Source organism: Leptonychotes weddellii, chromosome 8 (assembly GCF_054177405.1).
Source record: "Leptonychotes weddellii isolate Sample4059 chromosome 8, ASM5417740v2, whole genome shotgun sequence".
Taxonomy (NCBI): domain Eukaryota; kingdom Metazoa; phylum Chordata; class Mammalia; order Carnivora; family Phocidae; genus Leptonychotes; species Leptonychotes weddellii.
This window is the reverse complement of record NC_138376.1, coordinates 55,419,016-55,432,347: the sequence shown is the minus strand read 5'-3', so window position 1 is coordinate 55,432,347 and position 13,332 is coordinate 55,419,016. Positions and strand designations below refer to the sequence as shown.

The 13,332-nt window shown below is 39.0% G+C and overlaps 1 protein-coding gene across 3 annotated transcripts in view; it reads left to right on the top strand.

Moving 5' to 3' along the window:
- Positions 1 to 2,981: 2,981 nt before the first annotated feature.
- Positions 2,982 to 13,332, top strand: part of COL12A1 (collagen type XII alpha 1 chain) — a 114,075-nt gene continuing 103,724 nt past the window's right edge. For all 3 annotated transcript variants that reach the window (XM_081828555.1, XM_081828554.1, XM_081828556.1), the window contains exons 1-4: positions 2,982 to 3,136; positions 9,815 to 9,931; positions 12,020 to 12,163; positions 12,598 to 12,657. In XM_081828555.1, the coding sequence (XP_081684681.1) occupies positions 3,064 to 3,136; positions 9,815 to 9,931; positions 12,020 to 12,163; positions 12,598 to 12,657 (394 nt within the window). In that variant the 5' untranslated portion in view covers positions 2,982 to 3,063. The remainder of the gene's footprint in view (positions 3,137 to 9,814; positions 9,932 to 12,019; positions 12,164 to 12,597; positions 12,658 to 13,332) is intronic.

Genomic DNA, 13,332 nt, shown 5'->3' with positions numbered 1-13,332 from the left:
TTTTTTTTTTTAAGATTTTATTTATTTGCGAGAGAGAGAATGAGAGACAGAGAGCATGAGAGGGAGGAGAGTCAGAGGGAGAAGCAGACTCCCTGCTGAGCAGGGAGCCTGACGTGGGACTCGATCCCGGGACTCCGGGATCATGACCTGAGCCGAAGGCAGTCGCTTAACCAACTGAGCCACCCAGGCGCCCCGAATTGTAGCTTTTCTTAAGAGCTGTGCAGGGCGGCGGTGTGTGCGTAATGCACCCTGTTCAATGTTTGTGTTTGTAGAGAAATTTCATCTATAGATGCTGTCGATTTCGATGAAGGGCGCCCCAGGTTCTGTGGTCACCTCGTTATCTCTTGGCGGTAGCTTTCCCGGGGGTGCGTTGGTGCAGCCCCGGCGCTGGGAAGGTATTTTAGTGACGCACGGTGCGGAATTCTTTGGAGGGCCGGCTGAGTGCTCTGCAGCTCGTCGAAGCTGCGCGGGTGTGTGTGGCATCTCGAGACAGATTCCTAGTCGAGTGTTCTGGCTCCTTTGCTTTTCAAAGCATCTGAGATGGTGGGTTAATCCAGCTCTAGGGGACTCATCCTGGGCCGACTTTCTCAACTTCGGGAGAAAGCTCCCCCTCCCGACCTCTTCCCGAGTGCATTGGTCGAGGCCCTACTCGGGGTCCGTGCAACCTTTGAAGTAGTTTCCATCCAAAATCCCACATAGTGGGAGAGAGATCAGAGAGTTTGGGGCGCCGGGTTCATTTATGGAGCGGAGACGCGAAGCCAGGGAGCAAAAGAGGTACCCCAAGTCGAGTGTCCTTTGGGAAAGGTGACCCATTCAGGGCGTTCCAGGACCCCTTCCCCCGTCCCCCTCCCGCCTCAGCCTGGACTATGTAGCCTAAAGTATGCGGGAGCACTGGGGAAGGATGGAGCAAGGAAGGAAATGAGCGCTAAACTCGCCCTTGGCTAACTAATGTCAAGGTCGCAGCGGGTAAAAGAGGAGGTAGGTGACTTGCAAAGAATCTGGAGGAACCCCGCGGGGTGGCGGGGGGGAAGTGTAATTTTCTTTTTTAACTGGACGCGGGAGTTCAAGAATTGGTCTTTTCCAGCGGGGTGGGGGAGGGGGCAAGTTGGTGGAAGGAGACCAATCCCTTAAGACCTCTCCCCCCACCCGCTCCTCCGCAACTGACTCATTTTCATTCATGAGAGTGAAGTGAGGGAATCCTTCCTGACACGTAGGGGCGGCCGTTTTCATACATTTATGTCTGAGAATGTTCAGTGAAGCATTGAGCTAAGTATTCACATAAATGTTTTGGCTAAAAGGAGAGAAAACTTTTTTTTTTTTTTTAACATATGGACGGAATGAATGGTGGGCTGGTAGAACTGACTGTAGGTTCCGATATCCCAACGCAACATGATTCATTCTTGCCGCTGAGTCAGGCAGCCAATAGGTGGCGCTCTAGACCCAGACAAAAGAACTTCCACGATTAAGGTTTTTGTGAAGAGTTCAGCGTTAAAAAAAAAAAAAGCTGCACAGAGCTTTTTGATGGGTCGATTGTCAGCCTTTAACTTTTCGCGAGCACGACTGCCAACTGAGTTGGAAATTACTGTAGCAAAGTTAAGGCCAGCTGATGGGAACAATGGGCCAGTCTCACCTCCTGCTTTTCACTGATGGTAGAAAAGGGTTAGAAATGTCAAACAGCTGTTAATTAGGAAGAAAGAAATCGCTGGAGCCCTTGAATCTTCAGAGCAGCGCCAACATTTTAATCTTGGCTTCATAAAAAGGAGCTCTGGGCAATTTGGCACGCCTGCCCATCAGACGTTTAAAATGCAATTTACACTCAGGCCGAGGAAAGATGCCCTAATACATTGTGCCAATAATTTGGAAGGGCATGGTTGGAGCTTGTCAGTTTCTTTTCTCAAAGAGGGCTGGACCTTTGGCTCATTTTTGGATTCCCAAGCAGGACTTCGTTTTTCAAGCGTCCTCATCTGTTGCCTTACAATAATTTATGTACTTCACCGTCAAATCTTTTTTTATGTTTTGCCTCTGGCAGCTTCCCAGTTCAGTTCATTGCTAGTAGCTTTTGTGTCTGGATTAGACCTTAGAATATTTTAGAAGATTCCCTTCTGCCAACATAGATTAAGCACCTACTGTGTGCTGGGAGTCACAAAAGATGAATAAGACTCTTTGTCTTTAAGGAATTAATAACCTAGTTACAGAATCAGGAAAAATCAGAATAGAACATATTCTCCTGCGGAGTGTATATACCTGTAATCTTTTGGAATCTGTAGTCTTCTGTAATAAGTGAAGTGAAAATATGTTAAATGAAAATACTATTACTGAGAATTTTTATAAAAAATATCTTGGGAAAACAGACAAGAGTGTTTTTTTTGTCTCTTCTATGGCTTGTCCTTTTCTAATTATGTATCTTAGAGTTGTTTTCCCCTCATCTTGGGTAAAGGATTTATCAGTTGTGAAGACAAAGCAGCTAGCAGTAGGGTCAGGTTTCAGCTGGGCCTTACGTATTTCTGTATAATCCATTTCAGACCTTAAAGAGCTGCATATTTGTAGGCAGAACAAAATGAAGAAAAAAAGAGTAGAAGAGGTTTATTATACTTTTCCAAATTACCCTGAGATCACTAAAGTACAGTTACCTAAAGAGTTCAGCAGCTAGGAAAAAGCTGAGGGCCAAATAAAATCCCCAGCTGGAAGAGACATTTAGTTGAGTCAGGGGTAAAATGACCTCTGAATTAGCCATCACCAAGGCAGGATGAAGTCATGTGGGGCCTGGTAGGGGATGCTAAGCAGGACCAACCTCCAGGAAAACAGGACCCTCTTTAAACTAGAAATCCCTCTTAGTGCCATGATTAAACTGCAGTAGATGACCTTGACTTCCACTGCTACACAATAGGCCCATTATGTGCTGGGTTGGGCCCTGCGGTTATTAAGGCAGATCTGGTCGGGTCCTGGCCTGGTTGCAGGCTCCAGTTCTAACCTGGTTCCAGGCCTGCCCGGACCCGGTCCTGATAAAGGTCACCGCTTCCTCCCGCAGATCCCTTCATGCGGCTGTGAGCTCGGAGGACGAGCATGCGGACCAGGCTTCCCCCAGCGCTTGCCGCCCTGGGCGCGGCCCTGCTCCTGTCTTCCATTGAGGCGGAAGGTAAATTGCTCTTCCTTCCCCCTCCCTCGGTGACAATGTAGAATTCTAGAAAGGACAAAGCAAACGATCTTGCCACTATTGCTTGCTCTGTTTTCCCTGTACTGCGTGTTTTCTCGGGATGTTTCTCTCCTCTAAGAGAAACGCCCCCTTCTCCTGAGGTCTGTCCATGTTCCAGCTCTCAGGTCCAGCTCTTTCGCATTCTGCTTAATCCATTCCGTACAGTGCTGTGTGGTCTCCTTGCGCTTGTCCCTGCGGTGTGCTGTCCACACTGCCACCTACACTGCTGCCTTCCGAGAGGACCAGCCGTCCGGGAGGGGGCGACAGCTGCACCCAGCTCTACGAACAGGACGCCTCCTGGTGCTACCCGGGAGCCCCGGAGCGCGGGCGCGCTCGCTCGCGTGGCTGTTCACCACCTGGCTCGGGGCTGCGACCTCGGGGACAGCATGAAATAAAGGACTCCAACAGTGCCGGCTCTGCGCCTCTGTGTGTTTTGTGGGGAGCTCAGTCGTTGAGGCGGGCGGTGCAGGCGAACGAGGTGGCAGCCAAACAGCCTAGAGGATGGGTGGCAAGCAGAGATCCGGACCCAGAATGTGTTCTCGTGGCTCAGGGTCACTGCTGTCCCTGTTTGGTTTGCGGGGCTCGGAGGAACGTGGCTCAGGCCCAGCCCCGCGCAGACAGCTTGGGTCTGCGTCAAGGTTTCCAACCCAGGAAGCAAGCGGGCGCCAGGCAAGCCAGGCTCTCTGTCCCTCCCTTCTTCCCTCCCGCATCAGACCTGAGTGGAGTCGGTCAGGGGCTGGGACATGGGTGTCGTGGTCCCCAGGTCTGCAAAACGGCTCCGCCCTGTAGAAAACGAAGGACCTTTGCGAGATTTTTCAACCTCACTTTATTCTTTTCATTGTGTGCCCTCGATACCCTCATTTCTCAGTATTTATTTAAAAAGTTATTTCTGTATTTTAACGTAGTGAGAGCTTCTGTTCCCTCAAGTTATCATTCAAGACCTGACAAACTAGAGTTATTGTTTTGCAAGGTAAATCGGGTAATACCATAATAGACATCTTAATTTTTTTTTTTCCCAATAAAATGCCCCTGATGGAGTTAAGGGAGGAAAGAAAAGCGTGGGGCAGCTGTGGGAATTCTAGGGTGGATGGCACTTTTTTAGAGGTTATGGGAAAGGAGAGCCGGCTCATCACAACACTGCGATTTTAAAAAACTTTCTATTGTTTGATTTTCCACTTCAGGAGGGCAGGTACCAAAAAAAAAAAAAAAAAAAAAAAATGAAGATTAGGAAAAACAGAGAGGTTCCAACATTTGTGGCCTGCTTAGAAAAGTGACAGAAACTTGGTGCTCTTCTTATCTGACCACTCTGTGAATGTAGAGGCTTTTCAGAGTGGCTTCCGTGAAGTAATACTCAGATGAGGTTGCCTTTAATGTTCCTCTCTATGTCGTTGTTAGGAAGGAATTTTATTTGAGGAGCATCTGGAAGCCCTACTAAAGATATTTTTAGATAATTCACTGAAGTGACCTATTTATCGCTCATTAAGAAAATACTTATTTGAAAATCAGAAAGATTTGAGAATTCTTAGGAAAAGAATTAGGTTGGAAATGATGTAAGTGGAAAAAAATCCATTCTCAATTGGATAATGGCTGGTTAGCAAAGTGCAGTTAAAGAGAACATTTTAACATTGTGTGTCAACTATACAGCAATAACAAAAAGAAGAGAACATTTTACTGTCTACATTACTGATTATTTCTGCATTTCTCACATTTTATCTTTTCAATCTGTTGCTTTCTTAAGCTGTGTCTTTCTTGTCTCCCACCTCCTTAGGGTCAGCATTTAATAATTATATTTTAATGTGATTCATTTTTTTGGCCTTATTCTCTAGTTTGCTACTGTCAAAAAGAAATATATTGTAAGCCACAGTAGCAAGCCACATGTGTAACTTAAAATTTTCTGGTTGCCACATTAAAAAAGGAAAAAGAACCAAGAGACATTACTCTTTATAGTATATTTAACTTAACCCACTATATCCACTGTGTTATCACTTCAACATGTAATATAAAAATTTTTAGTGCGATATTTTACAGTTTTGTACTAAGTCTTTGAAATTGGATATGTATTTTACACTTGCAGTGTGTTTCATTTTGAACTGGCCACCTTTCAAGTGCTTGATAGCCCCATGTGGCTGGTGGCTCCCATATTGGACAGCACAGCTTGGGTGTTCACTACCAACTAAGTGGTCTCATGAGCTTGTGAAGGGCTAACAAAATTTGTGGCCAAGGCCTTTCTGGGGACAATGGCTGGAAAGAAAATTTCTTGGACACATTGGGGGGCATTTCAAAATTTCAGCTGGCACCCCTGTTTCCTACTATGTCATTTTGAACTGAGTTGTAAATTGACCATAGTTACTTTTCTTTCCCTTTTACAATGTCATGCTTGAACTCTTGAATTCATACTATTTTCCAACCAATTTCTATTTACTTAACTTTTTATATGTTGAAAACAATACCTTTTTCGATATTAATTAAAAGGTTTTGGCATACATTTTTTTATCTCCTCTTTTTTATTGTGGTACCACTCTCTTCCTGCTGTTTTCCTTCTATCTGCTTATACAAGGAACTTTATTTTTCATAATATAGTATTTTGTCTTATGGAAATAAGAGTGAAATGAATTTTTTCTGGCCTTTAGTATTTGTAATTCTTAGCCATAGCATAGACTTTATTGGCCTTGTAACTTGGCCAGTGTTCTGTATGACCTAGAATGGATGAATCATTTTTGGTTCATGTATCATATAGTATGTTAATTGCCATTTAGAAAACCTAACACTTTGCATTTAAAGTTTAATGGCCAGTGTTACCTGAGAATTAGACACCTTTCTAATTAATCTAGAATTCAAGATGAACATGTCTTGTGAAAAACAGGGTTTTAATTTTAGTAAGTTTGACTTGTATTTATAATTTATGAGAAATAACTGGATATTATCAATTGACCAGTGAGTTGAGGCCATTAAAGACAAGCTTTAATTGTCTTGTGTCTAGGTTAAAAGGCTAGTTAATATATATTTCTATAGTTCTGTGTCTATGTTTATCTGATAATACTGTGTCATAACAGAAATTTTGGACTATAGGGCAACTTACAGATCATCTATTCTAATTTTCTCATTTGCAAATGGGAAATGAGGACGAGAGGCTAAATAACTAATGTAGTTACTTCAGGACAAGGTACAGATGAGACCTAGGTTTTCTTGTCTTACTTTAGTGCTAGTTTGCCTACACTGTGCTTCTTGCTGGAAAACTGGTCAACCATGAAAGAACACATTTTGTAATGTGTACAGAATGATCCATCACTTGCTAGGTCTTGCCAATCCATCAAGATAATATTTTGGTATTATGTTTTGCTTTATCTTTAACATATTTTGTATGTTACCAAAACTTATTAGACAATTCTCCTATCTGTCCATCTTTTCATCCATCCATTCATCTCTGCACGGTTGGTAAATTTCCTTTTGGTTGACATAATGAAAAAAACTGTTTTGTAAAATATATATCAAGATAGATACTTTAGATTTAAACAAAGTGTGTAAAGTTAATTTGTCAAATTCTATCTATATCTGAACTGGAAATATCTGAATACTACATATTTATTATTGAACAGGCATCAACTAATTTTTTTTATAGAATAGAAAATATATAGGTATATATTAATAGGCACCTATATACAAATATTGCTTTCTAAAGTTAGTCATTCATTCAAATATTTCTTCTTCTTTACATTGTATGCTTTGGAGTCTGACTATGGGATCAAAGTTTTGCTGCTTATTAGCTGTGTTAATCTCTCTGAATTTCACTGACTCATCTGTGAAACAGGGAAAACAGGGCACATTATGAGGGATTGTTATGAGAAGAAAAAGAGACAATATATAAAGTGACTTGTACTCTGCCTATTGTATAGTAGACACTCAGAAAATGCTAACTATAATTATCATTCCTAAAAAGCCCCACATCCTGCCAATGTAGGTAACAAAAATAATACCAGAATGTGGTTTTTATAGCATAGCTTATTGATAAGGAAAAGCATTGTTCCTAAATGGGAGTTTAAAACTACTGGAGTTATGAGTACTTAAAATTTTAGTCTTTTCATTATTGGTATTCAGGTTTTTGAATATATGTCTGATTGCAATATTATTTATTTATAATTTGAGTTCTATTTCTCTTGGTTTGGATTCTCATTCTATGCAACTATGGCTCTCTGCAATCATAATCCATTGTAGATAGCTCATATTGGAAATATTCTGGCATCTGCATTGTCTTGGGGAACATAGACACAGCTTGTGACAATGCAATGGCAGTTGTGAATTATTTTTATGCAAAAGAAAAGATTTTCAAAATTAACGAAAATACGTTTTGCATTGATTCAAGTTGACATGGGTCCATAGTCACACCTGCCTTGTTATCTTTTTTCATGAAATGAACAAGCAAAAACGTAGAAATGGAGTGGCAAGCCTGGAAGGTTTTACACGTGATACAAGTGGCAGGAAGGAAAGTGGAGTGGGCTGTCTGGTGCACACATGCTAGTTGGCCATTCTTTCCTGCTTCTGATGCCCAAGTACCACATCTGAGTTTCTATGAACACCTTAAAATCCTCTGAAATGTTAAAGACTTTTCCCAACAGTCAATTTTTCAGTTTTTCTGGAATCCTGGTCATTTGGAAACCAACAAGGTGGGCCGCTGCTGCCCTTCAGCAGTTTTAACCTAATGTCTGCTGCTTCAGGTCAATTTCCCTGCAAGGTTGGTGGTACTGTTTTTCCATGTACTGATTTTTTTTAAAAAGCATGCTCAGGCCAGTTGTGTCTGCCTTTGCATTAAATTTGTCCTGAGCCATTGCTACTGGAACAATATTTTATAATGATATTCTTAATACCTCTTGTTCTATTAACATTTGTTGCATGCTTGTTATACTAAGAGATGACTCCAGCTAAACCTTGCAATATGACTACAGACAGCAGAATGTTGAATAATTAAACTATGCATGTAGATTAATAGTCTAATCTCACTGCCTGTGTATGGATAGTAAGAAAATAACATTCATTCCATTGCTAGTATATCCAATGAAAATAAAAAGCCATCTCCTACAGTTGGAAGCAGCAGTTCATCAAAGCAAATGTTTGCTTAATTCGTTTTATTTCCATTAAAACATGCTATTAATATTACATAAATCCCTAACCCCAGTTAAATTCTGTGACTCATGTCTCAAAGCTACTACTGTATTTCAATTGACCTCTATGAAAACCTATAAAGGGACTGTAATCCCTCAAAAGAGATGCAAAGAATCTGACTCACAAGGAATACTTTCAGACTTAAATACCTTAAGAAAAGGATGGCTGAAAGTCATCTTACTTTGTTGACCTACTTCAAGAGTAGTAATTTATAATGCATTGACCATGCACTGACAGTGAGTCAGTACAATGCTGCATGATGAGGCATGAATATTGCAGAGAGAATATCATTATAAAATATTTCTGAAACGTCTTTGTGTAATGACTATTGTACATGGAGGCTTTCGTTCATTGTGGGAAACTAAAAACAAGTCAACATTTCATTGACACATGCATGAAGCTGTATAGTTTTGTATGTAAACTATTTCTTTCTGTACTTTTCAATTATTCCTGTCATTGACTTCTCCAAGTTTTTATGCACAGTCATGTCTTCAGATCGCTGATCCTTCTTCACTGTTTCCTTTAAGTTCTGTAAATAAATGTCCATAAATATATGGTTTGATGTTGTCTTTTCATAATTAACCATCATTTTGTAAAGGACCATACTGGCATTTTAATCTAAAATGCCACTTCTAGTATGGAGTATACCTGCTGCAAAGGAAAATAACAGTGTTGGTTTACACCTTGCAAACATACAGCGTATTGGTGTAAACAGGCAGAATATTAGTTTTATAAACATCTGTATATATACTTTTTATATATTTATAAATTATTGACATCTTTTATTACTATTTTTGAATATTTGTCCATGTGAATGTGAATATACATTTAAATGTATATTTCCTTGTGCAACATAACAGTGCTAAATTTCCCATGACTTCTCCCTTTCATTAAATTTCATCTCTGCACAGACTGAGATTTATCAAACAAAAATTATAACAAGACAATGATGCAGAGAATCAAAAACATCAGTGATTCTTTTCCACATTATGGGAAAAAAGTACTATGTCAATGTTCTAAATTAACTTCTATGGTTATAAGCAGGTTGTGATTTGGCATGCTTATTCAAAATGCTCTCCGCATGTATTGAGATCCCTTTAATTGTTATGTGAATTGTTTGCATATGTGGTTATTATCTGTGATTTCATTGTATTTGTATGTACTTGTATCCAAATATGTTTCTATTATGCTTGATTTTGCTGGCCATTCTTGGATGACCTAGCAACTCAAGAATCAAGAGTGTTTTGTGCTGTCTTCTGTAATATGTATACTCTCTGATGTTTTGTCATATCTTGTCAGCTTTTAATTTTATTCTTATCCAACAAGATATCTTCTATATTTGTTGGAAACAAATTTATGCAAAGACAATTTTAGTAAGCTTTGCTCGACACAATTCTTTATTGATTAAATTGACCACTTTGTGACATTGGAAAATGTAATTGATATCAACTCTCTCTTTTGCAGTTGACCCACCTTCAGACTTGAATTTTAAAATAATAGATGAAAATACCGTTCATATGTCATGGGCAAGACCAGCTGATCCAATTGTGGGTTACAGAATAACAGTGGACCCTACAACAGGTAAGTTTTGAGATATTGGGGTTTTAAAACAGAGACATCAAAGATGATATAATCCAGTCTTCTCTCCTCCTTCCATTTCATTATGAGAAAGCTGAAGTTTAGAAAAAACTTTAGGAATTTAGCCAATGTCACCAGATATTTGGTGAACTCAGGTCTCCAGATTTCCAGCCTAGTACTCACTATTATATTTTTGTAGTGTTGAGCTTTATTAAAATGGTTCACTGTGCTAAGCTGCTGTTATTAAAAGTGGAGTTTTTTTTTTTTTGCTTGATCAGAATATTGCTGGTAATATTTGATTTTATAAATTAGAGTTCTCACTTCTTGATATTCTTCTTGAATTAATCTTTTCAATATTTAAAGTGTCAAGTGATGAAGTGAGTTGTTATGCCTTACCCAGTGTCCTACACATTTCAGTACTCAGGAAACATTATTCTGGAATAATGGTGAGCTGCCATGATGGAAGAGAAGAATTTACTTTGGCTAGGTGGATTCCACAGATCCTAGGCTAAGAGTCTTTGAAAAACAAAACAAAACAAAATAAAAAAGCACCTTGTTTTGGTTGTTCTCAGGAGTTATCTTTAGTGTTTATGATGTTGCCCAAGGGTGGAGAACTAATCTCTGTTGATTAACTTTCAGTTTTAACTTGGAATGGAAAAACAACCATTTCTACTAGCACTGGCCAGGTGGTAGGAAGAAGTCTTATCTGGCCGATGGTAGAGAGGGATGGAATTAATATAATTTATCACTACAGCTGTGTTTAAATATTAATGGCCTTTAAAAATACTAATGATTTAAAATGTTAATTTCTCAAGGAATTGGGAAAAAATTTTTTTGATAGGATCTGGGAACTTAAGGGGTCAAGAATTTACTTTTTCTTCTTTGAATCTTTTCTCCCCAAATGTACTGGCAGTTAACACATTCATTCATTCCAAAGCAAAAAAGCTGTTGAAAAAAAATTCTATCCAGTTTCCATGTGTTGGAAATTACTGACTCCTATACTCCCCAAACTGGCACTGACACCCCCCAACCCGGCAGAGACCTGGTGTCTTGTCCTGCGGGGGCCCGGGTTGGTTCTGCATGCTCCACACTTAAACCAGGAATGTTTCTCAGGGTTCTATTATACTACCTGTTACTTTTCTTGATTATTTCTGTTTTTTTTTTTAAGATTATTTATTTATTTAATTAATTGACAGAGAGAGAGAGAGAGATCGCAAGAATAGGAACACAAGCAGGGGGAGTGGGAGAGGGAGTAGCAGGCTTCCTGCTGAGGAGGAGCCCGATGTGGGGCTCGATCCCAGAACCCTGGGATCATGACCTGAGCTGAAGGCAGACGTGTAACGACTGAGCCACCTAGGCGCCCCTTGATTATTTCTGTTTTGATGAAAATTTAATATAATTAAAAATCCTAGCAGGCACTTAGTCCCTAGGAACTACTGTTTCCTGATTGAATTAAGAATGAACATAATCTAGAAGGGAGTACATATCTGTCAGTATATAAGTATATACCTAGTATACTGTATTTTGAAATGTTTGATATCTAGTTAAGTCAATTCAGAGGACTGTGGCTACCCATTAATGTATGCAACCATTTGAGGATGGAGAATGCATTGCTTCCACACAGACTGCTTCCCACCAAAGCCTAATTTTAACCTACGTGTTTGTTGTTCTTGAGTTGATATTCATCCCCTATTTGCCTTCCTTCACTCTCCTCCAGCACATAATTTAAAATTAAATTATTTTCTGTTTTATGTCTCATTTATGAAATAATTTTGTTACTACCATTCACCTTCAGAAAAATGGGAGATTTTGGTTTGATATTCTGGTATATCTTTATTCCAGAGGAATCCTTGAGTCCTCAAACAAATATTGAATATGATTATCATAAGTAAATGCTATGCCAGTCCATTTGTAGAATTTCAAAGTTTTGGTTTCAGAAGATAGAAGAAGATAATGTTTGGATGTTCTGAAAAAATGTATATATATTTAATTTTTAAAATTTTGAGTATATCTGGGAATTACATTATATTGTGTCATGTTATATGTGAAAGATATTTTATTGCATTCATATTTTCCTTTCTGTATTTCCAGATGGGCCCACTAAAGAATTTACCCTTGCAGCTAGTACCACTGAAACTTTATTATCAGACCTTATACCTGAAATAGAGTATGTGGTGACAATCACTTCATATGATGAAGTAGAAGAAAGTGTACCCGTTATAGGACAATTAACAAGTAAGCACACATATAAAGTACCCTTATGCCTTTTGTTTTGCAGAAGATTTCTCCAACTTTCAGGTTTAATCTGTTATGCAGAGTTACTTTGTATCAGTATTAACTATTCTTTCTATGATCCTACTCATTTATGGATGTTAATAATTCATTCTTGATTTATAACCCTGGTCTTTGGAAGCAGCAGGAATGTTATGAGTGAAAACTATTAAAAACAGCAAACTTTGCCAGGCAACAATGTCAATGTCTTTTTGAAATATATCTAAAATCTCACTAAAGATAATTTATTTGCAAGGCATTGCTTATTTGGCAGTATTTTCTGAGCAGCTGGGCATGGATCATATATTTGAAAGACAGTGGTGGAAAACAATATGTATTTTTTTAGGAAGTATTTGTACGGGTTCATTTCTTTTTGTAATAATCAAGTTTTGACTCAGTTCAAACAGGTGGTCCGGCAAAGCCAGGAGAGAAGAAACCTGGAAAACCAGTGATACAAAGTAAGTATTTCCCTTAATATTTTTGTTCAGATTTATAGAAGTTACAAATGTAATATAAAGGAGATGTTCCAGCTATATCCATACTTTGAATTTATTCACTTAATAATTTCTATAGGTGTTATCTAGGAGAAATATGGACAATATAATAGTAATATATGACTAAACAATTATACTACTTACACTCTGAGTTTCTAGTCAATATTTCATTCTACTTACTAAATATTCATTTTACTGAGAGTAAACTGAATTGGTGTGTACCTACATTTTTTTTTTTTTGCAGGACTTTGGCAGTAGGTGAAAAACAAAGCTCACCACTAGACTTAACTCATTTCTCAAAGACAAATCAATAGAAATAGGGATATATGAGGAATATAAAGCTAGAACACCAGAGAGATGCCCTCCTTGTGTTTGAAGAGTTTCTTGCCATGAAAATATATTTCTAAATCTCTGGGTGTGTTATGCTCACCTCTGTGGTGTTACCTGCCTTTCATTGATGGCAGTGTCTGTAAGACATCTCTGGTAACACGTGGGTCTTAACATATCTAAAGAATAGTACACATATTCCAGAGATGATGTTGGGGTGAGAGATGGAAGTGGAGTCTTATGCAGTTTGAAACAACTTTCCTGGTCATTCGGATACATTCTGGCCCCACCTCTATTATTATTTCACCTCCA